The sequence below is a fragment of the Calypte anna genome, chromosome 18 (assembly GCF_003957555.1).
Source record: "Calypte anna isolate BGI_N300 chromosome 18, bCalAnn1_v1.p, whole genome shotgun sequence".
NCBI lineage: Eukaryota > Metazoa > Chordata > Aves > Apodiformes > Trochilidae > Calypte > Calypte anna.
The window spans coordinates 4,747,996-4,775,686 of record NC_044263.1 but is presented as its reverse complement, the minus strand read 5'-3'; the positions used below and the strand labels follow the sequence as shown (position 1 = coordinate 4,775,686).

At 47.1% G+C, this 27,691-nt stretch overlaps 1 protein-coding gene across 1 annotated transcript in view; it reads left to right on the top strand.

The window, feature by feature from the left end:
* Positions 1–27,691, top strand: part of DNAH9 (dynein axonemal heavy chain 9) — a 170,008-nt gene that overhangs the window by 38,542 nt on the left and 103,775 nt on the right. Inside the window, 18 exon segments of the mRNA XM_030462115.1 lie at positions 21–260; positions 1,326–1,486; positions 2,523–2,679; positions 3,521–3,625; positions 6,536–6,693; positions 6,995–7,133; positions 8,318–8,605; positions 9,034–9,244; positions 11,400–11,527; positions 11,978–12,086; positions 12,744–12,891; positions 14,889–15,039; positions 15,041–15,064; positions 19,454–19,627; positions 20,376–20,583; positions 25,638–25,803; positions 26,173–26,275; positions 27,418–27,657. Of these exon segments, the coding sequence (XP_030317975.1) occupies positions 21–260; positions 1,326–1,486; positions 2,523–2,679; positions 3,521–3,625; positions 6,536–6,693; positions 6,995–7,133; positions 8,318–8,605; positions 9,034–9,244; positions 11,400–11,527; positions 11,978–12,086; positions 12,744–12,891; positions 14,889–15,039; positions 15,041–15,064; positions 19,454–19,627; positions 20,376–20,583; positions 25,638–25,803; positions 26,173–26,275; positions 27,418–27,657 (2,910 nt within the window).

Here is a 27,691-nt window from a genome sequence, read left to right as displayed (position 1 = left end):
GAGCCAGTCCTTTTCCCTAGGTGGCTCTTTGCTGCTCCCAGATCTGGTGGACAACAGAGGTTGGGATTGCCTTTTCCAGGGTGGAGGAAGGCTACGAGAATGCAATGAAGGAATACCACAAGAAACAAGTGACCCAGCTGAACACCCTGGTTACCATGCTGCTTGGGCAGCTCTCCAAGGGTGACAGGCAGAAAATCATGACCCTCTGCACCATTGATGTGCACGCTCGGGACGTGGTGGCAAAGATGGTAGCACAAAAGGTTTGTGGCTGCAGCTGAACATGTTCTGGTGTTGGGCACTGGAGCAGGGGGGGTTACAGGAGTGACAGACCAGCCCCAGGCTGTTCAGATCACTGCCCTTTTTCAGTGAAAGATACGCAACTAAATTTACTTCTATGATGTTTGCAGTAAGGAGGCAGAAGGCCACCTTGAGCCTGCAGTGCTGTTCTGTATCATGGCCATGAAGCACCAAGGGGCTTGTTGTCCTTCCCACATTGACATCATGAGTGAGACTGTGGCCCTGTGTCTTCTTGCCAAGGCACGTGTTGGATGATGGGATTGTGTTGGGAGGCCGCTGGATGCAGTCTCCATTTTATCTTTAGAAAGTCAGAAAAAGAATTTGGGCTTTTCTTTATGTAGCCTTCTTGGTCTGATTTGGGACTACAGGGACTCCTTTTGTGCTCCCTTGTCCTGCATATCTCTCCCACACCACTCCCCTGTCCTTGGCACTGTGACAAGTGTCCAGCCCTGACACTGGGTGGGAAGATACCCTGAGAGTGCTGGATTATGGCTTTATCCTCATCTGTGTCCTCCTGGAGGCAGCCAAGAGGGTTTCTGGCTTCAAAGCTCAGCTGGGTTTGGTGGTGCCTTGGTCCAGTTTGTAGTGAAGGGCCTGCCTGCTGGTAGTGCAGAGGGTGCTGGCTGTGGCTGTGCTTGTCCCCCTGTCTCCAGCCTGTTTCCCTGGTGCTTTCTGTGGTCCCTTCCCTGTCTAGCCAGCCTCTGCTCCTTCTCTTACTCTGTTTGCAAGCCTCTTCATGGCTTGCTGCTTCTTAAGTCTCTTCAGGAATCTTTTTTGTGCTGCTCTTTCTCTTGGGTACTCACTTTTTTCCTCTCTCACCAACATGCTTACTAATTTGGTACCTACCCTTACTGATGGGGAGTTGATGGTTCCCACCACATTACAGGGGTATGACCTTCCTTACCACACCTGCCTTTGCAGCAAGAGCCAGGGAAAAATTCTTCATAGCAGTCACCATTTGGGCACCTGATCTGTGTGTGCCTGGCAGCCCTGGCTGTCCCATGATGGTGCCTGTGGGTGCATTGCAGGTTGACAATGCCCAGGCCTTCATTTGGCTGTCACAGCTCCGGCACAGATGGTCAGATGAGGAGCAGCACTGCTTTGCCAACATCTGTGATGCCCAATTCCTGTACTCCTACGAATACCTTGGCAACACCCCTCGGCTTGTGATCACCCCCCTGACTGACAGGTGAGTCCCCAGGAAACACCATCAGAGCTGGGCTTTGCCATGCTGCTAGGGGAAGAGCTGCCAACCAATGGTGGGCTTAGTTTTGCCACCCACAACCCTCCTGTTCTTTCTCTATGTCCCAGGGACCCAGTGGCAAAGCTCCAACTCTCCCCTGGTTTGTCATTTGATGGTGGGATCCTCTGGGATAGCTGTCTCAGATCATGGGGTGAGATTCAGCTCACAGAGTAAGATGCTCACTTGTAGGTGTCTGCCTGTGCACAAGATGTCCACTCCCCATAGAGCTGGTGAGCCTAGAAAGCTTTCATCCCATCTTGAAGTAGCCATCTACTACTATTTGATTCAGCTGTCTTAATAGGGACACCTAGGGTGACCTGAGATGATCTGCATAGTCCCACCTGGCTTCCAGATGCCCATCAAGAAGCATGCAAATTTCTTGTAGACCCCTTGTCATATTTTTCCACCCTATATGACATTGCAGTAGCCGGAAGCATCTTGGGTGGCTCTAGTCACCTATGATAGTTAGTTAAGCCATGCCCCATGCATTATCAGGTTTTGTTGGCAGTATTGATAACAGTATACACACACACATGTGAGCATCTCCTTGCTGCCCATCATCAGAATGATGGAGAAGCTTTGGCGCTTGTCGTAGCATTGAGTGGGATGATGGGGAACAGGATCCTTTGGTCTGAAAAGCACTGTGAAACAAGAGTCTTTCAGAAAAGCTGAGCAATTCTTATACTGACTGCGATGTGCCTGATATCAGTGAGTGCTCTGAGGATCTAAAGGAAGAACAACCCATGCATGAAGACTTGAGCAGCCTCCTGTGAAAGATGAGTGTCTGTGGGAGAAAACCTGGCTGGGCAGAGGTGGTGATTAATGCCCAAGGAGACTTTCAGCTTTGCCATGCACCCAGCTCATGTGCAGCTTTTTGGAAGAAAGGCTCTCCTGACTGTGCTGTTTTTCTGCAGCCCAGCAATGAGATGCTGGCCCAAGTCTCACTCTCTTTCCTTTTTTCTTTCATCCTTTGCTCTGAAAGATGTTACATCACCCTGACCCAGTCATTGCACCTGACCATGAGCGGAGCTCCCGCGGGCCCTGCAGGCACTGGCAAGACAGAGACCACGAAAGATCTGGGGAGAGCCCTGGGCATCATGGTGTATGTGTTCAACTGTTCCGAGCAGATGGACTACAAGGTACTATTCCCACCTTAGCCACAGGACATCACGTGGGGCTGGGGGTGCTCAGGGCCTGATGAAACCTGAAGGATGGGAGTCAGGCAGCTGAGATGACTTCAATCCATCACCTCTCCTCAAATCCCTGCTATGTTCTTTCTGCTGACACCTTGTTTTACTCCTCCCTTTTCTCCTCCAAGGCTTTCATAAGGTTCTTCAGGAGGCAGAGACCCAAACTATGCTATCCCCTCATCCATTTCCCTTTCCTTCTGGAGTTAGGTTCCATGTGAAATCTTCCAATAGTCTGTTCAGTTGGCTGTGCTGATATTTTGACCCTAGTAATTTCTTCTTGGCCAGCTCACAGGCTGAGAGGACCTGCCTGGGGGCAGGGACCTGCCCTGGGGTTCTCAGGATCTTCCCTCAGAACAAGGCCACAACATGCTGAACCTTCAGCCACGTTGGGACACTGCATCATTGGGCTGAGTCTTTGTTCTCCGCAGGTCTGGCATGGTCTGGTGGTTTGAGTAGCCTCAGATCATATTTTATTCATCTTCTGGGCTCTCCCAGGATGTGGGGCTGTCAGTAATTCAGCACAGGTGACCTTTAAATGGAGCCAGTGCACAGATATGTTGAGAAAGTGCAATTAGCAAATCAAGTGGCAAACTGTGCAGAGCTATAAATATTATAATTGAGTTGTGCCTGCTGTTTCCATGCACTTTTCTGAATACCCACAATAGACTGTAAATTGCTATAAATAAACAGGCTAGGAAATAATTATTTTTTTTCTGGAGTTGATTCCATTTGTGATTTCACTCATGGTTTTGTTTTTTGTTTTGTTTCGTTTGTTTGTTTGTTTTTCCAGTCTTGTGGGAATATTTACAAAGGCCTTTCCCAGACGGGAGCCTGGGGCTGTTTTGATGAATTTAACAGGATCTCAGTTGAGGTCCTTTCTGTGGTAGCTGTACAGGTAAGTGGAGAAACACTTGCTAATGATGGCAAAAAAGGAAGAGCCAGGCTTTGGAGCATGAGTCAATGTGGGAAGTGCATGTTGCTTGTTTCAGTTCTGCATGTAGGCAGGTGAGGGATTGGATCCCAAGATTAATCACATGAATATAACAGCACTGACAAAACGTAGCAGTGATATGGTGCAAATCTTATGTCACTTCTCACCCTAGCTGCAGCATTTTTTTTGAGGCAATTTTTTGTAGCATCCTTTCCCAGATCAGTGCACACCATGGCTTTGTGCACGTTCCTCTTGAGGAAGGCACTCGTGCTGTTAATGTGCTGGGAGATAATTGTAATGCATCATTTTGAGGAGTTATCTGCCTTGACTTATGGCCACTCAGCCTGCCGTATAGGGAATAGTTTTCATGGAGGAGAAGGGAGCTGTTTGGGGCAGATCCATGGTCTGCTGGACTTAGGCAAGCACAGGATTGTGTGTTACATTCAGCAAGCAGGGAGACATTCCAGATTCACTTTCTTAACACTTCTCTGTCACCAAGACTGTGCAGTCCCCTTCCTTCCCTTCTCATATGGCTGTAGATTTAATTCCAAGGTCTGTAGTGAGAGCTCTGCAGAATCCCTCTGAAGGACATTCCCAGCTGATTGTCACAGCTCCTGGGAGGCTTTAGGGACCCCCCCAGGTGCAGCCTGGAGCTCCCATCTCCAGCATCTATCGGGTGACACTCAGCAACTGGAACCTGCAGCAGATCTGCAGTCCTGGCTTATGTGCTTGCCTAGGATATCAAAAAAGGTTTCTCATCTCCTCTGCAGTGTCACTGTTCAGTGTGTGGCATTAGTGAGGCTTGTGTGAAGCACAGCAGCATTCCTTGGAGAGGGGCTGGAAAGGAGACTGCCCAGTCTGCTGTGCTAGGGAATCCCGTTCTGTGCTTGTGCCTCATCTGGCACTTCACACTTCACCTCCTCCTTCCCTTCCTCTCACTGGCCCATGTGGAAATCTGGAGTTATTTCATCCCAGGGACAGTTCTGCAGGAGGAATGGCATTCTGTGCCAGGGTCATGCAAGCCCAGTGAAGGGGCACCTGGTGCTGGGGGCTGAAGCCCCTCAGAAATCTGGGGCAGGCCAGGTATAACCAGAGGGCAGCAGATGAGAGCAGGTCCTGCTACCTCCTCTGGCCCTTGCTTCAAAGGAGAGCTGCATCTGGATGTTCTCCAGATCCTAAATCTTGGTGTCCTATGCAAATTCCAGGTAAATCCAGATGCCAGGGGAGTTGAAGCAGAGGGTGGATGCTCAGCTGTGTTCTTCTGACTGAGACACTTCTGACATGGGCAGAACTGAAACTATTGAGTCCTGGGGGGGCTTCAGTGCTGAAAACTGAGGTTCCCAAGTGTCTTAAGTTCTTCTAGACCCAAGTGTCAGTTGATTGCAGGTTTTAGGATCCCAGTGCCTGACACAGGTGCTGAGTGCCTTTTGGGCTCGGTATTGCAGAAAGATGTAGAGCTCAGAAGTTTTTACACTTTTGTAAACGTTTTGGTCAAAGACATTGTTCTGAACCCCTCCATGAACTCCTCCCTCTTCTCATTTCTCTTTCACTCATAATTAGTCCCTTACATGATGTCCCAAAGAAGCCCCAGGCTGGTACAGGAGTTTATGTTTCGCTCCCTCTCAGTTTCTCTTCCATCAGGTTCTAGTTTAAAGCTGACATTGAAAAAAGTCTTTGAGGATCTTAAAATAAAAAGGGAAGCTGAACAAAAGAAGCCCAGATATGACTCAACTGCTAATGGTTCCCTCGCTCCTGGCGGGAGTACAGCATCTGAGGAAAGCAGCAGGGCTGTCATTCCATCACCCTGTCTCCTGGCTGCTATTAGGGCTGTAACCATGGTGATGTTTAATTGGCTGTCTTAGTCATGCAGCTGATGTCGATATGGTTCCTTACAGAGAAAAATTCGATTAATTGCTTAACTTTAGGATGGCAAACAGCATTAAGGTTAGAGTAGTGAATACAGAGAGGTTTCTCCCTTGCTGAGGTGCTGTTTGCAGGGAGGTGATCTCACTTTAATAAACTTGCTCACAGGGGGGAGGAGTGAGAGGAACAAAGCTGCATTCAAGCAAATATAAAAAATAATATAGTATTAGTGAGTGAAGGTGTCAGGGGAGGTTTTGTAGCTTCTGTCTTGTGGTTTTGGCTTTAAGTTAAGCATCTGATATCCCCAAATCTTTAAAAGCAATATCAAGTGATCAGTTTGCAGCTGAGATGAGGCCAAGTTTATTAGGCAATACTGCTCCTTTTCTGGGCCAAGCCAAGGAACAGAGCAGGCCCAGGAGGGTTTTGGGGTGTCAGAAAGACCAACAGTGTGTGGAGAGAAATGAAGATAGGCCAAGGGAAGCTGGGGCCTGTATTGTGTCAGTCTTGGGGGCCTGGGGGCTGTGCTGTGGATGCCTGGACAGCCCTGTGTCATCTCATGCACCTGACCTCCTGCTAGCTTGGGAAGTTCAAAGAGATGATGAAGCATTTGGTGGTGGTTTTGAGAAGTGTTCCACAGGTGATGTCAGAAGCCAAAGTGAGATGCAGGCAGCGTTGGGGGTGTTTCGTGCTCCTGAGTTGCTCTTCCTGACCCACATCTGTCTTTGTCTTAAAGAACAAATGTGCAGATTCTTGGGATTCCTTTGCACTTTGACTGCTGATCTCTTCAGCTCCTTTCTGCTTGGTCAGAGATTGATTGTGGTGGGAGATTGATATTGCAATACAGATTTACTCCAAATGGTGTTCAAAGCTTTATATGGATGGTGAAAAAAATCAAACCAAGCCAGTAATAATCCCCATTCATCACAGGGCCAAGTTTAAGGAAGGCAGCACTGTTATCTGAAGTGTTTTTCATAACAGAACACGAGTACTATGGACTGTCTTGGTTTCCAGGTGAAGAGTGTGCAAGATGCAATAAGGGAGAAGAAGAAATCTTTCAATTTCCTTGGGGAAGACATTAACTTAGTACCCTCAGTAGGCATTTTCATCACCATGAACCCTGGCTATGCAGGGCGAACTGAGCTGCCCGAGAATTTAAAAGCTCTCTTCAGGTGAGGCAAGGTCAGGGTTTGGGATCTGTATTGTAAGATTGGAAGAAATTGTCTTTTGGAACGTGCAGGATTGACTTAATTTCCTTAGGGAATTCACTTGCACTGGGGATTCACAGATAGTTTCTGCCTTGCACAGCAAGCCTGGGCCTGGGATGCATGGGCAGGGCAAAGGAGCTCTGTCCCTTGTGAGGGGAAGGGCAGAGGGTGACTTGGCTGGAAGACAAAGCTGCAAATCCACTGCCCCTAAGACCTGTAGACAAGAAATACTTGTTCTGCAATCTTTTCTCACCTGTCTTTTTAGGCCATGTGCAATGGTTGTGCCAGACTTTGAGCTGATCTGTGAAATTATGTTGGTGGCTGAAGGATTCATCGAAGCCCGGGCGTTAGCAAGGAAGTTCATTACTCTGTACCAGCTCTGCAAAGAGCTCCTGTCCAAGCAGGTGAGCCCATGGCTGGGGGTACAACTGAAGCCCCTTGATCTCCAAAATCAGCAGAAATACCGCTCTCAGCCCCTTAGCTCTATGGCTAAAGCTTCATGCTTTTATTTAACAGCTGTGTTTTTGTTAGCTGCTGGGAGAAGTTGTTTTGTGGTAATCAGAACAATGAAATTCTCAGGGTGCTTTACTGAAGGATCTATACGGACAAAAGCACTTAACCAACTGCATTACTGGGAGAGATCTTTCAGTGATACCATGTTTAGGGTAATATTCAATGACCTTTTGCTTTCCAATCTCTTAGTTCCTATTGATTCTCCTGCCTGCCACAGCTTTATGATGTGTGTCACTCTCTGAGTTGAGCTTAACTGGTCCAGGATTTTTTGGGTGTTGACCAAGTAGGATTACTGTCAGTGCAAAGCAAATTGTGTTTTTCTTCATTATCATTTGCATAGATCAAATCTGGATCCAGAGAAGAGATGAATCAGCACTCTAGATGAAAAACCTGATTCTGGCTGTGCCAGCATGGTGCTGGATGGGACATGCCTTGTCACAGAGACTGTGCTGTGTCTTGGAGATCTTGGTGGAAGCTGTGGTCTCCCACACAAACCAGTCAGCTGTCAAGCTGGGCTCTGGGCGATGTTAACAGAGTAGAAATATAAAGAGATTTTTATTGGTTTGAGAGTTCCCCTCATGCTTTTTTGTTGTCCTTTTTCAGCAATATCTTTACTGGGCTCTGCTTTGTGGACTGCCTCTGAGATCAAACATGCTAGAAATCTTGTGATGGGCAGGATGGAGAAACTTGGGTATTTTGAGCTTACAGTAGGCTAACAAGTTGTTCACCTTGGCAGTTCCTGCGGGTCCAGGAGTCTGCTTTATGATATAGGTGAAACAAATTGCTTAGGTCTCTGGAGTGCAACCTGTACTGTTGTCTTACTGCCAACTGTGAGCCCATGTGATGGTGAGAACAGCTGAACTGTTTGACTCTTTAATACTGTCCCTGATGGAATCTCACTCAGAGGTGGATATCAGGTAACTCAGGCTGGTGAAGGTCTCTGGCCAAGAATAGATTTGAATGTATTTCCACTGCTGAAATGTCTGGCAGTGTTGAGGTGCTGGCTCTTTGCCCTGTGTGGTGATGTACTGTCTAAGCATAAGCTCATCCCTCTTTTTTTCTTCTTCTCATGTAGGATCATTACGACTGGGGCTTGCGTGCTATCAAGTCTGTGCTGGTTGTTGCCGGCTCCCTCAAGCGGGATGACCCAGAGCGACCTGAGGACCAGGTTCTGATGCGCTCCCTTCGTGACTTCAACATCCCCAAGATTGTGACAGATGATGTACCTGTGTTCATGGGGCTGATTGGAGATCTCTTTCCTGCACTGGATGTACCTCGGAAGCGTGACCTGAATTTTGAATTGTTTGTGAGGCAGGCTGTGCTGGACCTCCAGCTGCAGGCTGAGGACAACTTTGTGCTCAAAGTACGACCAAGTGATCTTCTGTACCTACATTTTTGTCTATCATCAGATTGATTGTTTTCTCAGCCATCTTTGCTTCTACAAAGAGTGTTCTGCACAATATTCCTGTTGCAGGCAGACGGTCTACTATGCTGGGTCAGATGCAGCTGCACCCACTGCTAAAGCCAGCACTGGCTCAGTCTGAGTTTACAAAGGGTCTGTAGGCTCATGAAAGTTTGGTCCCATCACCTGATGGCTGTCAGATGTAAATAGTGCTGGAGGTTTGTCTGAGGATTCACCCATCATGATTAGAGTGGATAGATCAAACTCAGTGTCAAATCTATTTGTGTCTCTGGGTTACATCTCTCTGAAAAAGAGGCCCAATGGGAACTGTTTTGTAGATCTGAACTTCAGTCTGGCATCTTTGTCTAAAATCTGAGTGTTTTTCTCAGGTGGTGCAGCTGGAGGAGCTGCTGATGGTCCGGCACTCTGTCTTTGTGGTGGGCAATGCAGGCACAGGCAAGTCTCAGGTGATGAGATCCCTGAACAAGACTTACCAGATAATGAAGCGACGTCCTGTCTGGGCAGACCTCAACCCTAAGGCAGTCACCAATGATGAGCTCTTTGGCATCATTAACCCAGCAACAAGAGAATGGAAAGATGGTAAATGTCTTCTCATGCCTCAGTCTGTAGATAAAGAAGAACATTTTTCATGAACTTGCTGAGGAGCAGCAGCAGGATGAGTAGTTCTTTGTATGCAGGTCTGAAAGCCAAGGCTCTACTCTGCTGCTCACAGTCACATGACAGCTTGTTGTTGAAAGGATACATGGGATGTGTTAGGTTTTTGATCCTCAAACTGCAGGTATGCCATAAGCCTACTTTATTCAATCGCCCTAAGAATAATTATTGTGTCCACTAATACCAACACTAACCAGTTCCTAAATGGACCAGGCAGTTTTTCAGGGTTGGCTGGACTGGTGATAGAAGAGATGATGTGCCATCCCCAAGTGTCCATTGGTGGTAGCACAGACACAGCAGCCTTCAGATGGTGATTTTCCACTGAATATTGCTGGCCAATCAGCACACCAGCACTTGCCAGTCTGCTGATCCTGATTACTCCTGAGGAAAATGAGCATTTAAAACTTGCTGAAAGATGACAGAAATCTGGAGTGAGAATGTTGGGTTGTGACTAATAGGTAAAGGCAGCTTTGACATACATGTGTGGCTGGTTTGGGAGGTGTGGGGGAGGCAAGGGAAGATGTTGCCATAAATCACTCTTGGTCAGAAGCCTGTCAGGAGCTGAGCTGCTGCCCACCTCCTCTGGCTCCCTCCTGACCCCTGCTTTGCTCCAGTGGCAGGGTTAATTTATTTTTAATTGTAATCAGGGATCCTAAATCAAAGAGACATAAAGAGGTGGGAGATACAGCCTGGACTCTGCAGAGTGGCTGCAGCAGTGGCTGCAGATCAAGGATAGCAGGAGGGACCCTTCATAGGGGCTGTCCAGTTGGCTTCTAGCCTGAAGCTTTTCAAAGGAGCTTTCAGGACAGTTGCAGACATTTTCTGCATTACTCATTCCTAAAAATTTTGCTTTTATTGTCAAAGAGCAACAAGTCGATCTTCACCACCACATATGTTCCCTTATGGATCAGACCCCTCTTTTCCTTCTCCCATTTTCATCCCTCCACTGCTTTCATTAGCAGGAGTTGAAAAGGTTCTGTATGTTAGGTGGCAAAAGGTCCCACAAGGGAATCCTAAAAGTGTTCTTTGTAGAACCACCTCTTCTTTAAATCCCAAGAACATTCTGTGATGTGGACGCCCAAGGTTAGGAGAGAGGAACTTTTCACTCCGTCGTGGTGTGCATGGGGGAAGTGTTGGTGCTCTGAGGCTGTAGCCAATTCCTGATCCTAATGATGCTGGAGCCATTTCCAAAAACATGTGTCCAATATGTGAGGAACTGAGTCATGGCAGAGTCAGTGAAGTGTTTTTTTTTTGACCAAGTCTCAGAACCAGAAACTTGTTTCAGGTGAGCATTTCTGCACTTGTACATCTGCTTTGTCTTCAGCCATAGAAATAGCTTGTCCTGGAGGAAAAAAAAAAAAAAAAAAGTGTGCTTGTCACAATTCACCAGAAGAGAGGCTTTTTTAAATGTTTGCCTAATGTTTTTTCATGAAGACCAGCATCTCCCTAGGTATTTTCTCCCGTGTAGGGAAGAGCAATAGTTTTGTGGAGTTTTCATTTGCTCTGCAGTACTGCTGTTCTATTCCCAGCCTTCTTGGTCTTCTTAACATTCATTATTTACTCCCCTCGAGACACTATATCCTCTCTGTCTCCTTGATTTTACTGACATTTTGTTCTGTCATTCAATGTCATTCTATGCTTGTTCTCCCCTCAATCTCACTAAAGCCATGACCCAGTGTTTAATGCATCTTGATTTCCCTGATATACTTTGAGCCCAAAAAAACATCTATAAGAATTTCCAAGGCGTATTCAGATAGTTTTGTCTGTGTTGGGTAATTCATGCCTTCTTTTGCCTCTGAGTATCTTCTCTTCACTTTTCTTATTTCTCATTATTCTAAGTGGGAATGAAGCTTGTGTGTAGGTCTGCAGTCATTTGCAGTGGGGGTTGCTGATAATGTTTTTTACTTCAAAGCGGACTAGCCCCATATCATGGTATAGTAATATTTATATGCAGATGCATAGAGTTTTGAATGCTTAAGAGGAAAGCATTAATTAGGATAATTTTTAGAAAGCTGCTGAAGAAAAATGTTAAAGCAAGTGTCAGCTTCAGTATACATCAACATATTTGTCTCCTTCCCAGGACTGTTTTCATCGATCATGCGAGAGCTGGCCACCATCACGCATGATGGTCCCAAGTGGATAGTATTAGATGGAGATATTGATCCAATGTGGATTGAGTCTCTTAATACTGTGATGGATGACAATAAGGTAATGAATATATGCTGGAGAAGCAGGTATGCTTGGACTGCATGGCGTGGTTCAGCCTAGGAGAAATGCACATGCTGAACTAACACCTCCTAGAATAAAGCAGAGAAAATGGTGCATGAAAGAAATAGCTCAAAGCATGTTCTCATTAGAATTTCCCTTTCTTGGAGAGTTACACTCATGAATAACCATAGATACCCTGATCATAACTCCAGGCCCTTTAAAAATAGAGTGGGGTCACAATCTTGCAGTTTTTCCCCCACCCTGAATGACTGCTGTTCATTCTGGGTCACAGAAGGGTGAGGGATTATTCTACTACCTGCTGGAAATCAGCTGCTTTGCTTCGAGGAACTGGGCTGACCATAGCCAGGTTTTTTAGTGCAAAGTGCTGAATGCTTTTCAGTCCTGTTTCCAAGGGAGTCCTTAGTCTGTCTGTCTGTCTGGCACACACAGGTGCTGACCCTGGCAAGCAACGAGAGAATCCCTCTGAACCCAACCATGCGGCTGGTGTTTGAGATCAGCCACCTGCACACAGCCACCCCAGCAACTGTGTCCAGAGCAGGTGAGTCCTGGCCTGAGCTTCACACTGGGATTTTGCATGGAGCAAGTAGGATCTAGTGCCATTAGCCAGGCTTCTGTTGGCCAATGTGGTTCCTTTGGAAAGTATCCAACCTGGGATGCACTTTTGGTGGGTAGGGTAGGTTCCTGAAACACAGAGACAAACTGAGGAACCTGATCCCCAAATCCAGATGTGGAGCTATGGTGATCTTGAAGATTTACCCAGAGCTCTCTGATGGGAGATGGATAGTCAGGGGTTCAGCACTCCTGATGTGCAGAATCCTGTATAGACTTGATGAGGAGGTTGACAATCCCTGTCCCAAGAGCTCCTGATCTTCTGGAGAGGTGCATGAGGCATGGAAGAAGGGAATGAAGGTGTTCCCTAGTTTTACAAATGGGGTCCAAAGCATGAGTTAGGCAAGACCATGGTCTGAATTTGGGGCAGGGGGATGAAAGTTGTCGTGGTTTAATTCAGTAAATCCCTTCACTCTTAATGTTTCTACCCTGCAGTAGGGCAGGAGGAGGAGGGTAGGTGAGAAGGCACCCAGGCATATTAGGCAGGATTTTGATTTTGCGAAAGTAACTGAGAAGTTCTACTGGAGGAAAGTTAGGGTGTCTGCTGTGTGCTTACCATATGTTCTCTCTTGTCATGGGCCTTAAGGGATCCTGTACATCAATCCATCAGATCTGGGCTGGAATCCCCCAGTGAGCAGCTGGATTGACAGGCGAGAGATCCAGTCGGAAAGAGCCAACCTGACCATTTTGTTTGACAAGTACCTGCCCATTTGCCTGGACACCCTCAGAACAAGGTACAATCAATGAAGAGTGATTGTATCTCTGCTGCTGGGTGCAGAGGAGCACTCGCTGCTTTCCAGACCAGCTGGGCCATGATGGGGCTGTGCTGCACATAACCCTCCTGGACCCTGAAAACTTTGAGCAACATTGGTTTAAGCTCAGAGAAACAACAGGGTGAGGTGGGGGAGCTGACACACACTATCTGTGCTGGTCAGATCTGTTTTTCATCTGGTTTTGATTTATTTGTTCCTGTATTTCTTGTATCCATTCTCTGGATCTTTTCTGGAAAGTAAATCTAGGAGATCCTAAAGACAACGTTATTCAGTCTCCTGATGTGTTGGATTGGACCTGAGTCGGCTCCACAAGTTATTTTTCAGTTCTGAAGTTCTGAAGGAAAGTTTTCAATATGCAATGTGGAAGGTGGAGACAACAGCTCCTCCTTTTCCTTTTCCTTTTCCTTTTCCTTTTCCTTTTCCTTTTCCTTTTCCTTTTCCTTTTCCTTTTCCTTTTCCTTTTCCTTTTCCTTTTCCTTTTCCTTTTCCTTTTCCTTTTCCTTTTCCTTTTCCTTTTCCTTTTCCTTTTCCTTTTCCTTTTCCTTTTCCTTTTCCTTTTCCTTTTCCTTTTCCTTTTCCTTTTCCTTTTCCTTTCCCTTTCCTTTCCCTTTCCTTTCCCCTTTCCTTTCCCTTTCCCTTTCCCTTTCCCTTTCCCTTTCCCTTTCCCTTTCCCTTTCCCTTTCCCTTTCCCTTTCCCTTTCCCTTTCCCTTTCCCTTTCCCTTTCCCTTTCCCTTTCCTTCCCTTTCCCTTTCCCTTCCTTTCCCTTTCCCTTTCCCTTCCCTTTCCCTTTCCCTTTCCCTTTCCCTTTCCTTTCCTCTTATCCTTTCTTTCCCTATCTCTTAGTGATGAGAAGGAATTGGTGTTCTGGGGAGAGGCTGGGATCACTCTATTAGCCTTTCTCTCTTGAATATCTTTCCTGATGCATTTGAACAAAATGAAGTGAGTGTGTGTGGGTGTCTAGCCTGAGTATGTTTCATGGTTGGACACTGATCTAATGAACATGAAGAACCTAAGTATTTGGAAGTGTGCAGGTGCTTCTTGGAGTTAGCTTTAAAACTAACTTTAACAGAAAAACTGTAATTCTTGCTTATCATTATGGGAGACAACTGTCTTATACTTATTGGCCCAAATAGAGTGCCAATAAACTTGAGTAAGGGAGTTTCTTCCATCCTCTCATTGCTCCCTGGAGTTGCAACTTCACTTAAAATAAAATGAAATTAAAAAACCAAAAAGTGTACTGTAGAGCCAGGAGTTGTTTGACGGACTGGGGGTATGTCAGAAGGGGCTGTACTGGTGAAAGCTGTGGTCTTTGGAAGTAGGAATTAGGCATCTTCCTAGGGAGCTGCTCCTTGAGGGACCAAGCTGATTATAGCTGTTGGCAGCAGGGGCTGTGGGACTCTGTTTGCTGAACATTGTGTCAGACCATGAAATCCACGGGATTAGCTGCAGGCAACCCTGACCTGAGTGTTTTGGTAGCTTACTTAATTCAGAAATTGTAGAACCAAGCTTTCAAATAACTATAATTACTTTATGGAGGATTTCAGTGCTGCTACAATATTAGTTTGAGATTCTGTAAGTGTAGCTTAAATGAATGTAAAATGGCAAGATGAAAGGGTTTATTTTATTACTCCTCTATTTGACCGCTTTTGAACTCATCGTGTTCACAGGAAATCATTGCCTTTAGCAAGTCTTCCATTTTACTTCTTTCAAGAGGATCAAAGTTTTAAAATGCTTGAAACTTCTGATTACTGTTATTACTTGTGTATGTGCCATGCCAGCAGGTCCGAGGGAGAGAATGGGTGTTCCCACTTATTGCTGTGCTGGGAATAAAACACACACTGCTGTAAGGGAAATGCTAATATTCTGAAAAAGCATCTCTAGGCTTCTTTTCCTGGGAGGTGAGGAACTGTGTTGTTGGACCCAGTTGCATTCCTATGCTTTTCATTTCATCCCTTAGATTTAAGAAGATTATTCCCATTCCTGAGCAGAGTATGGTTCAGATGTTGTGCTACCTCCTTGAGTGCCTTCTGACAGAGGAGAACACACCTCCTGACTGTCCCAAGGAGCTTTATGAACTTTACTTTGTCTTTGCTGCTGTATGGGCCTTTGGGTGGATCAATGTTTCAAGACCAGGTAGAAGGAAGATGACCCTTCAGCAAATTTACGGCAAGCTTTTTTTTTCCTTGCTTTTTTTTTTTTTTTTTTTTTGTTCTTATAATTTCTCAAACACAGTCCTGTATCAGTAATGCTGTTTGCATAGGGCTCCCAAATAGGTGATAATAACCTGGAAACCTGAGTGCAACAATTTTTTTTGCAAAAGGCCTGGTTATCCAGGGTGTAACACCACAGAAGAATTGCTGAGTGGTCAAGTGATAAAAGTGGAGGGATGTTTGCTTATGCAGACATGTTTCTGAATGCACAGGCAGAGGATGTGCCATGTGACAGAAACCAGCTGATGCTTTGTCACCACTGGCTTTTATCAAACATAGGCAGGTGTCAAGAACTGGGTGTTCTTAGTTTCTGATAGAAGTGGGTGAGAAAGAGGAGTGATCAGCAGGGCAGGGTGGGCTTTGGGAATTACATTCTTCCACTTAAACAGAAGTAGACAGGGGCTCTGTTGTTTGAAATCCTCTTTGCTGGGGGGATGCTGATGAGTTAGAAGTTGATGGTTGTAGGCATTCAGCTTGAACTCCCTTCCATACAGCTTTGGGTGGTCTCTTGCCATGAGCTGCTGGCCTCAGTCAAGCTGCTGGTGGATGGATATCCACAAACAAGACTGCAGTACTGGAGGACACAGTCTAGAGACTGAGATTTTCTTGGGCCAGAAGGATTTAACCAGGTTGTGGATCACTAGTGGTGCCTCTGACATTCAAAGTGTGCCTTGTATCTGAGAGGCAGAGGCAGACAGGGCACTGCTTCCATGCTGCTTCCTGCAGTGCCTCAGCTAGGATGAGCTGCAGCTGTCAGTGTCTGGATCCCATCAGCCCACATTGGACAGGGTGGGTCTGATCTCTTGCATGGTGTTAGTATTATATTATAAGACTGAGTTTTCTTAAGGTCACCATTTGATACTGCATGTTTTCAGTCCTTTTCAGTTCAGGCCCTTAAAGCAGACATTTCCAGCCGAGCTGAAGCACAGCTGCTTTTTGGGACCTGTAGCATGTGAGCAGGGATCTAGAGTAGGATCTTCTCCAGACTTGGCTGGGGGAGCAGTTTCGTGCTACTTCCTCAGAACCCCCTGTTCTCTGTCTCTCCCTGGTGTCTTGTGCACAGGAGAGGAGAAATGGACATTTCTTTTCCCCTCAGTGCCCCATTCGCCCCATTTTCTGGCCATGTGTCTCAGCTCTGCATAGCTCCCTGATTTTGTGAGTAACTGGAAAAGCTGCTGCTGTTTTACAGCTTCCAACTGTGAACAGTAATAATGGACAAGAAGCCAGCAGACTGTGTGGCAGAGCCCTGCTGCCAGCACTGCCAACATTGAGGCCACCTTTAACTCCCTTCCATGGTCTCATGCCCATGCTTGCAGGACGCCTCTGTTAGCCCAGATATATCCAGATTGCTGTCTGTACAAGATGGAGATTTTTAATCTGGTTTTTACCTCTGGTTCAGAGGTAGGCAGGAGAAACGTGAGGACCCCCTGGTAGAGGGGTCCAAGATCATGTGTGGCACCTGAAAGCCCAATTTTGAGTAACTTGGGTTTTCAGTAAGTGGCAGGAAGGAAACTGAGGTGTGCAGAGCAGGTGGTGGAGACAGATTGGGCACATGCTGAAGCTGTGCTCTGGTTCTGCCCAGTCCTCCGTGGTTGTTACATCTCTTGGTCAGAGGATAACTTATCCTCAGGTCTAAAGCATGTCATTCTGCTTGTGTGGGTCTGCCCCGTGGCAGGACACTGCTGTCAAGGCTCAGAGATCCATATCTGGTCATAGTGGGCTTGTGTCAGCTCTGTGTTGTCTGGAGTATGTGGGCAGTCTCTCCATGGACCTGACACCAGAATCCCACACCAGAGATCCCCCACCTGCTTTAGTGGAGGCACTGCTGTTCGAGCGCTGCTCCGGTGCTCGCTAGGATCTCTTTGCTATGTTTTTCATGTGTCTCAGTGCCAGACCAACAACATCTGCCAGTCTTTTCACATTTGCTTTGTGCTAATGCTTCAGGAAGTGATGAACCACCCAGGTCCAGCTCAGCTCCCTTCTCACTCAGTGCCATCATGCCTCAAGGCCACTGGATGACATGTGGGACCAGCTTGCCTGGTCCATGTGGAGGAATTAACCCACCATTTGCTATCTGCCAGCTTGGATTTAGTATTGTCAGTGTAGGATGACTTAAAAAACCCTACAATAAGTCTGGGGAGGCTTTGCTTGTTTTGATTGCAGCCGTACAAGGTGCTGTCTATAGCTAAGAGCTTACAGCTCCTCCAGAAAGTTGGCTGGAGGGTGGTTCCTGGCAGATAGTGGCAGTCAGGCAGGTCCTGGCAGTCCCTTTCCTGGTCTCAGCAGTCTCCTGCTGGGCTGCTTGGGGGTGGCAGGAGGAGCCCTGGTCCCTGCATCCCTCAGGGAGGTTGGGTTTTGGGGCTGAAGGGTGTGAGGGAGGATGGGTTTTGGGGCTGGAGATTCGTTGCTGCCCGGGGTGCTCTGAAAACATCAGAGCAGAGAGCAAGGGGGTACAGCAGTCTGAGCGAGGGAAGCCTGATGAAAAATGATCCAATATCAAATCTGTTTATTGCTCTCCACTGAAGGTGCCCTTCGTGCTGACCTTTTGCTGCCAAAATGTCAGAAACAGCCTGGAAGGCTTCCCAATGCTCTGAGGTGTTAGTGGGTAGTGAGGCCTCTGTATAAACACAGATGATAGATTTGCCATTTCCAGGCTCTGAAATGAGTGGAAATCCATATGAGGTTTGCATTAAGGAAGCAGTTTGAGTTTGACACCATTCTGGCAGTAGAGCTGGGGCTGGAGCAGCTCCACTTAACCGCTGGGTTAGGGAGGGCAGGCAGCACATCCTGCTGGAGCTCCAGGCACCCCTGGGAGAAAGCTTTAGTGGTGCTGCACATCCTGCTCGCTGCAGGGACTCTGCTGCTGACACTGGAGGAGTTACAGCAACAGGAGAATGGAGAATTAAGTTATTCTACCTCTCAGAAATAGCATGAGACCACAAATCACGGGGTACTAATATGTGGTTTTCTGATGCTCTGGTCTATTGATGGATCAGGAGACTTCACGAAGGACACTCAGTTCAAGTTCAGCTTCAGGCTGAGGTTTTGCTGGTGAAGGTTTAGCAGTCTATGGGCAATGTGGTGATCCCACCTGGGCTTTCAGCCCAGAAAGCATATCCATTGGGAAGGACAGAGCCACAGATGCCTCAGGACCAAAACTGTGCTCTTAAAACTAGCAAACTAATAATGCTATTCAGTATTTCACAGGCATCTTTAACAGTGCTTTTAACCTCCTTCCTTCACCCACTTCTCCCCTGAGCAGAAGGGCTGTAGGCCTCATTTTCTGCATTGAAAGGACATTCAGAGAGAGCCACCATTGCCCCATGTCCCTCAGCACCACATCTCCACAACTCTGAAACCCTCCAGGAATGGGAACTGTACCCCTGCCCTGGGCAGCCTGGGCCAGGGCCTGACAACCTTTTGGGGAAGAAATTGTTGCCAATCTCCAATTTATAAACCTCCTCTTGTAACAACTCGAGCCCATTACCTCTTATTTATTGCTTGTTCCTTGGGAGGAGAGCCCAATCTCCCCTGGCTCCGAACCTCCTCTCAGGGGTTGCAGAGAGCCACAAGGTCTCCCCTCAGCCTCCTCTGCTCCAGGATCAACACCCCCAGCTCCCTCAGCTGCTCCTGGGCAGACTTGTGCTCCAGACCCTTCCCCCAGCTCCCATTCCCTTCTCTGGACACACTCCAGCCCCTCAATGTCCTTCTGGTCCTGAGGGGCCCAGAACTGACACCAGGCTTGGAGGTGCAACCTCCCCAGTGCCCAGCATAGGGGGTGATCCCTGTCCTGAGTCCCTTTTTGGTGCTGTGGCATGGTGGGGTTTGCAATCCTGCTTCTCCAAAACATTGTTGCTTGAAAAGAGGCCAGAATACAACAAAGTATTAATAAAGCATTGTGATTTATGAGGAAAGGCTTTAGTATGCATGCTTTGACTAGACATGACCACAGATGTAGAGTGATGTTGTGTCCTTGTCTGTTGGAAGAAGTAGGCACCCAGCATCAATCAAGCAGTCTGTTCAGCCCTAGTCACGTATATCTCTTTTTCATATTGATCCATCTATCTAATCTCAGACACACCAAGAGTCATCAACACAGAGGATGAATTATTTAGGTGAATAAATAGGAATGATGAGAAGAAATGAAGAAAATGAAAAATTAGGTTTAATAATAGGAAGAAGGATAAGATCATTATGCTGTGGAATATATTTTAAGGACCAATCCCACTCTGGTGGACTGGGATAGATAAAATTCTCCACCACTAATGAATTTCTCTAGATGAACTTATTTTCTCCACTTTTTGTTGTGCAGCTTGTGGACTACAGAGTGGAGTTCAGCAAGTGGTGGGTGGCAGAATTCAAGACTGTCAAGTTCCCCTCTCAGGGCACAGTCTTTGACTTTTACATTGATCCAGAAACAAAGAAGTTTGAGCCTTGGTCTAAACTTATTCCCCAGTTTGAATTTGATCCAGAAATTCCATTACAGGTACGTGATCCTTCCATGCTTTTTGTCTGAGAAAAACATGTGCATTTCAGTGCCTGTACATGGGCATTTCAATGATGTCTCATTAAAGGTCAAGCACTTCATTATGTGGATGGCACTTTTTGGGAGGCACAACTGAATTACCCATTTTCTGTTTACTGTACTTTGATTAATATGCAGCCTCCATCCATCTTCCAAATACAAGTGTTGTACATGAGGGACAGACCCTCCTGTGACCCAGGAGATGAGGTGCCCAGGGTGCAGGACAGGAGGTGCATGGTGAGGGGGAGTGGTGCATTTAACAAAGAAGTTCAGCCTGCAAGATGTGACACAGTGAAGTGGCAAATCCCTCGAGACACCATGTCCTCAACCCATGCCTGGCTGAAAATAGAGATGTTTTTATGATTTGGATGAAAAGTGAGTTTCGGCAGGAAATGGATTGCATTTGCCAGCTACGCTTTTCTTTTCTTTTAAAGTGCCACAGTGAGCAGGTGACGTGTACAAAGTGTTACTGGTTTAGCAAAATGTGTATATGGGGAGATCTGGATGCTGCTCCCAGCTGCTGCCTGTCAAGGTTTCATCTGTACAGACAGATAAGTGGAACGGTTGGCAGCAGCCTCTCTCTCCTTTCCTAGGGCAATGTAGAAGCTCACTCATTCCTGCCTCTCCCAATTTTACTTCTCCCCAGAAGATGGACTGTGGGGTTGGGGACAGGGTGAGGACTCTTACCTGCTCTTTATGCCCTTCTCAGGCTTGCCTGGTACCCACCACCGAGACGGTCCGTGTGCGGTTCTTCCTGGACAGACTCCTGGAGCGGCAGCGCCCGGTGATGCTGGTGGGCACTGCTGGCACTGGGAAGTCTGTGCTGGTGGGGGACAAGCTCTGCTCCCTGGACACAGATGTCTATCTGGTGAAGAAGGTCCCCTTTAACTACTATACCACTGCTGCCATGCTGCAAGGTAAGGCAGTGGCTGAGCCACGGGACTTCTGGCTGTCAGGTTAGCAAATTCCCAGGGTGTCTGGCAGGGTTTGGGGCAGGATGTGCACCGTGTCCTTCATGAGCATTGCATTGATACCTGCAGACTCTCAAATCCCACTGTGAAGCTCTCAGCTCAGCAGACCCCTGGTTTTATGGATGATGATATATTTCCATGTGAGAATTTGAGTTCTGAACATCGTTCAGAGCTGTGTCAAAGCACGTGCTTAAATCTGCTGTGGTTTTGTACAGCACACAGCTCGTACTTGACTTGAAGTGTGTCTTTAAATCTTTTGAATTTAAGCCCATGCTGAATAGGATGGGTTTCTTTGCTAGGATCCAAACTGTCTTCACAGTGCAATGACTGGAATTGCATCCCAGTCAGCAGTGAGGATGGTGTTAATAGAGGAGTGCAGGCTGGATGGAAGCCAGGGCTGCTGGTTCCTGGGACTGTCCTCCAAGTCCTCCTGCAACCTGATGTGCTCCCATGGGAGCACACACACAGCCAGAGGGAGCCCAGGGTTGGCTGAGCTTGTGGGCCTCAGAGCCCTTGGGAATTGCTGGCTCTGGAAAAGCCAGCATAACAATATGCTTCTGAGGATTGTGGTACATTAGTGGAAAATAAAGTGTAGGACCAAGACCAGGTCAGTTTTGCTCTGCATTCTCCTTAGGGGTGAAAAAAAGAGGGAATCTTTGAAAAGTTGCTCATTTTGGAATAATGTTTTCACTTTGAGTTGACATGGAGAGAGACAGAATAACTTTTTACATGTATTTATTAACCAGGAATGAAACAACCTGGTTTGTTTTGGGCTGAATGACAGCTGTGGGTTGCCATAAAGCAAAAATGCTTCTTTTATGTAGCTTGGTTTGGCCCAAATGGTCTAAAATCCTTTTGCTCAGCCAGCCCTATGCAGAACTACCCCTCCTGAAGCATTGGTGAGATCAAGGATTTCACCTTCCCTCTCTGGGCTGTGGTTGCCCCAGTGGTGCCAGCTGGGGATGTGCTCACAGCCCAGGGTTGATGCTGAAGGCAGGACGCAGCTGGGTCTGTCTGTGCTCTGCCAGGCTCCCAACACCACAAACATTTGAAGAGAGGTGTCAGAGCTTGAAATGGCCCTGTGAGACTGATCTGCTTGCAGAAAGCTGACAGCACAGGCTCAGCCTGTCCATGTAATCTGGGGCCATGTCATGGGGCAAACACTGAAGCTTTCTGGAGGAGGTTTGCAGAGATCCTGTGCCTGGTGCCCACCCTCCTGCCTGTGCCAGCCAGCCCCATAGGATGGTGCCCATGCCTCTGCCCACAGTGGGAATGCAAGTTGTTTGGGTTACATGTCCATCAAGCCACAAAATGGTAAAATCTCACCTTTTGGGCAGCCTTGCAGCCCTGAGCAGTGGGATGGTTAAAGCTTCCCTTTCCTCCTCCAGGTGCCTCTTTTCCTTTTCTCCCTTTGTGGGGTCTCCATGAAATGTCCTTGAGCAGATAACTGAGCTGAGCTGCCTGTCCATCTGGCCAGCTGCCTGGTGGGGGAATGCTCCCTCATTTATCTCCATCTGGAGATAGCATCACCCGAGTGTGTTCAGGTGCTGAGATTCAGTTCAGGCAGCCCTGGCAGAACCACCCCATTTCCTCTGCCCATGCATGAGCTATGATTTCCTTCTTCTGCAGAGAGGAGCAGCTCATCTCACACAGGGTTGAAGATGGAGCTGTGAGATTTGCATTGGGAAGCACGATTTATACTGCTTGGCTTGGGTCCCAACTGTCCATTTTTCAGAGTTAATTTGTCCTTTTTTGTGTAGTTTGTCAGTTGGCTGCTTTTTTTTCCCAGCAGGCTCTTTGATTTTGTAAAACATAGATACAAAGCAGTTTTTGAATTGTGGTTTGGTTTTGTTGTGGCTTTTTTTTTTTTAACTTAAAAAACTGAAAGCCAGGAATTTCTTAGACACGGTGCCTGTTGGTGCAGAGATTGATGAGATGCAGACATGTGTTTTTTAGGAGAAGCACAGGTATGTGGTTAATACCATCCTTGCAGGCTCTGTGGCTTACAGAAGTGCCTTTTGCAGAAGGTTTAAAAGGAGCCAGATGCTCTCTCTGCCCAAGCCTGGGGCCAGTTTGGGTTTTTTCTTTGGGGTATTGTGATCAAATACAACTTTCTGTGGCATTTGTTGCTCTCTCAACCATTGTCCCTGCCTCCTGTCATTCAGCCCCTTTCCACTCTACATCCACCCTTAGAAAATTGAAATTTGGTTTGGGATTGTTTTTATTTCCCCCTGATCAACAACCAGCAGGCAAGAGGAGTCCCACTTGCTGAGTCTGATTAGCAGCAGCTTTCTTTTTGGTGCTAATTTGAGTAATTCAAGATGTCAGAGGCAGAAGACATGGACCCTTCATTATTATTGTGAGACACAGCTTTGAATTAAAATGCAACTTTCACAAACATGTCACTTGATCCCCAGTAATTGTGTTTCAGTGTGATGAATCTCCTGCATACTTGTTTAACCTCAAAAAGGGTTGATTTTATATGTTAATTAAGAACTAATTAAATTTAAATTAAATGCTTATTTGAAACACTTAATTTAACTTGCTGCCAGAAATTTCAAATATTGTGGCTTTATTGAAAGGGGGAGAGAGACTCCCATTTCTGTTTGCCAGTCTTCCCTACTTCATAGAATCATAGAATCATAGAATTGGCTGGGTTGGAAGGGACCTCAGAGATCATCGAGTCCAACCCTTGAACCACCGTTGCGGTTGCTAGACCATGGCACTGAGTGCCACATCCCGTCTTTTTTTAAATATCTCCAGGGACGGAGAATCCACCACTTCCCTGGGCAGCCCATTCCAATGACGGATCACTCTTTCCGTAAAGAAATTCTTTCTAATATCTAACCTAAACTTCCCCTGGCACAACTTAAGTCCATGCCCTCTTGTCTTGTTGAAAGTTGTTTGGTAAAAGAGCCCAACCCCCACCTGGCTACACCCTCCTTTCAGGTAGTTGTAGAGAGCGATGAGGTCTCCCCTGAGCCGCCTCTTCTTTAGGCTGAACAACCCCAGTTCTCTCAGCCTCTCCTCGTAGGGTCTATGCTCGAGTCCCTTCACCAGCCTGGTTGCCCTTCTTTGGACCTGCTCCAGAACCTCGATATCCTTCCTGAACTGGGGGGCCCAGAACTGGACACAGTACTCAAGGTGTGGCCTCACGAGGGCTGAGTACAGGGCAGAATCACTTCCTTGGACCTGCTGGCAATGCTGTTCCGGATACAGGCCAGGATGCCATTGGCTTTCTTGGCCACCTGGGCACACTGCTGGCTCATGTTCAGCTTCTTGTCGATCCAGACTCCCAGGTCCTTTTCTTACTTTTACTTACCTTTACTTACTTTTCTTACTTTTACTTTCTTCCTTTTACTTGTGAAGACCATGCTGCTACATAGCACCTTCTAGGGCTGTTGACAACCCTGAACTGTGTAAATGAAATTAATTCTGCCTTCATTTCAGAAGAACAGTGAGTCCCTGAGACAGAGGATGCTCCAAGTTAGCATGAGGCTGAGCCCCCCCAGGGGCTGGGCAGAGGAGAGCTGCTGCTGGTTGCTTTTCTACTTACTGAGCCAGTAAAGGTTGCTCAGGCTGCAATCAGAGGAATCAATAACCTATAAAACATCCTGTGCAGCAGCGTGGGGTGATTTTGATTAAATATCATCCTAGTGGTATAAATATTCCCACATTTAATAATCTAGAGCAACATGTAGAATCATTGAATGGTTTGGGTTGGAAGGGACCCTAAGGCTCGTCCAGTCCCACCCCCCTGCCATGGGCAGGGACACCTCCCACCAGCCCAGGTTGCTCCAAGCCCCATCCAACCTGGGCTGGAACACTGCCAGGGATGAGGCAGCCACAGCTTCTCTGGGCAACCTGGGCCAGGGGCTCAGCACCCTCATTGTGAAGAATTTCTTCCTAATATCTAATCTAAATCTCCCCTCTTTCAGTTTTAAACCATTGCCCCTGACAGAGCCCTGGAACAGGCTGCCCAGGGGGGTCGTGGAGTCTCCTTCACTGGAGACATTCAAAACCCGCCTGGACACGTTCCTATGCGAAGTGCTCTAGGTGGCCCTGCTCTGGCAGGGGGGGTTGGACTAGATGATCTTTCGAGGTCCCTTCCAACCCCAAGGATTCTATGATGATTCTATGATTCTATGATTCTCAGTACACACCCATGAAAAATAACCTCATAACCTCAGCCTTCTGCTAAGACCAAATTAAAATCTTCCAAAGCTTTGGAATATGAGACTTCTGCCTCTGTGCTTCCCTTTGCTCATGCATGACCCTGCTTGAAACTAGGTGGTAATTTGGCAGCTTGTGTTAGAAATAAGTGTGGTCACATTATCTGAAGATTTGGGTAATGCTGGTGAGGGGATAAGGGAACTTGGGGGTATTTGGTGCATTTAAATGTAAAGTATTATTTTGTTCTGAATATCTCCAGGAATTTGGCCCCAGAATATTTTATTACTTCTGTTTAACAGGGGTAATTGGCTCTGCTCATGGGCTTCTGTGCCTTGTACCTACAGCCTCTCCTTTGCTCTGTCCCAGTCCCAGTGCCCTTGCCACTCCTGGCCATGGTGACTCTGTGGCTGCTCTGTTACTGGGCTGGCAGCAGAGGATGTTTCTGCTCCATCGTGTGGGTCAGAATCACCTCAGCAAGCCAGATTTTGTTTTAAAAATTGTGTAGAAGGGATTCAAAAGGCTTTATTTCACGTGAAAAGCTTTTGTTTGATCTGAAGCAAATCTATTTTGTAGGAGACTTAGTTTGGCCATGTTTTGTTTAAAAGGAGGAGCTTTCTGATCTGGGTTGAGTTAGACCAAAGAGCTGCCCACAGGTCCCTGCCAGCCCCATGCAGGGCTCCCTGCTGCTCTGTAGCCACAGCCTGGGGACAGCCACCAGAGCTACACACAGCATGCCATCCAGCTGGGGGTTGAGGAATCATTTTTACTTTACAAAAATGACACCCCCCCCTGCTTTAGCTTAGCTTTGCACCTCTGCCTCCATATAGGTGTACTTGAGAAACCTCTGGATAAAAAAGCTGGCAGAAATTATGGCCCCCCAGGTACCAAGAAGCTCATATACTTCATCGATGATCTGAACATGCCTGAAGTGGATGCTTATGGCACAGTGCAGCCCCACACACTCATCAGGCAGCACCTGGACTACGGGCACTGGTAGGAGGCTGCTGGGGCTCAGCCATTGGAGACCTTTGTGTTCAGCTCCAGGGCTGGGGCTGGGGTCTGGGGGATGTCAAAGCATTGTTCCCTCTTCTCTTGTCTGCTATCACATGCACCTGGGCTAAGCTGGAGCTGGCTCTGGGGGAACCAAGCACCAAGTGCCCCATGTCCCCAGCAAACAAAGGTCCTTGGTGGTTGAGAGGAGCTTTGCTTTGCTCTCACTGAGATCTGTGAGATCCCAGTGCAAAGCCTGCACTGCAGAGTGCTGCCCACCAGCCTCCATCCCCTTTGCCATGCAGAGCAGTGCCATGGGTTTGGTCTGTAGCAGGCTGTGCTCATTCTGATGCTGCTTCTGTTTTTCCCAAGGTATGACAGGACCAAGCTGTCCCTGAAGGAGATCACAAACGTGCAGTACGTGACCTGCATGAACCCAACTGTGGGGAGTTTCACCATCAACCCCCGGCTGCAGGTAAAACTCAGGCACATCACTGGTTTTATTTCGGGCTGGATTATTTAAGCATGAGACCAGAGGAAAATCTCTGGCAGGTCCTGCTGTCATATTATCAGTGGCAATGACACGAATCTGCTGAGTGACTGCAATTCCTAATGATGAAGCAGCCAACTTGCTCCCTAATTCCCTTGTTTGTATTTCCTCACGTTTTGTTGCTCTGTCAGAGGCAGAAGCCACAAGTTGGCAGCCAGTTTAACACCTACTTTCAAGACAGGCTTTCTGGTTCATACAGAGCTTCATTTAGCTGGGATTTGCCTCTGGAACATTAAAGCCTTTTGGTTTCTAAAATTTGCTGTGGGGAGAGTATTTCTCATTAAAAAGAGGTGAGGAGGAAACCCCAAGCAGGCAAAGCAAATTCTATGCAAATAAAACAAAACAAAACAAAAAAACCCTGAAACAGTACAAGTAACACAAATATAGATTTAGGAAGAGATCTTAAACCTCAGATCTTGAATTCTGGGAGCTGTGAGGCCTGACCTGGCTCACAGAGTTGTTTGTGATCAGCTCTTGTCATAAGGCTTCTCCATGCAGAAACCTTTTAGGAGAGGCATCCACTTCAGGCTCAGACAAGAGTCAGCCCAGGCCCCTTTAGCAAGAGACTCCATTGTGTCACAAAGAAGCATCCCATGGCTGGAAATGGGCATCTCCTCTGGTGTGACAAGTTCCAAATCGATAAGAGGGCCTTCTGGGAGATGGCACCTTCCACAGTATGCTCCTAACAGAGACAGGAACTGGGCTTCATCAAGGGTTGGTGAGACCTTCAGCACCCTTCAACAGGCTGAATTTGCAGTGTAGCAGTTGTGAAATGCAGTGAAAAATCCCTTGTTTAGCAAGCCCAATGATGTTACTTGCCCACTGTCTTCTGCTGGGGATTAGAAGAAGAAATTACATTGTTCAGGTGGTCTGCAACTCTCAGAATTATAGAGCATCTTAGCTTGGAAGGATTAAAGCATCATCTGGGCCAACCTTTCATGGGAAAGGCAGCCTAGATGAAATTATCTAGTGGTGTGTCCAATCACATCAAGTCCCTGAGAGCATTTTTCTTGAGAGTTGGTTGCTCACCTGTCTGACCTTTCCATGTCTTCCTATCTCTTCCTCAGCGTCACTTCTGCGTCTTTGCTTTGTCCAGCCCTGCTCAGGATGCCTTGTCCAGGATTTATGGCACCATTTTAACACAGCACCTGACAAGTGGGGATTACTCAGGGGCTGTGCAAAAATCAGCTCAGCAGCTGATTGCCCTGGCCCTGGGACTGCATCAGAAGGTAGCTGCTACTTTCCTGCCAACAGCTATCAAGTTCCATTATGTTTTCAACCTGAGAGACTTGGCCAATATCTTCCAAGTAAGTGCAGTTGCTGTCCAGTGGCACTTGAAGT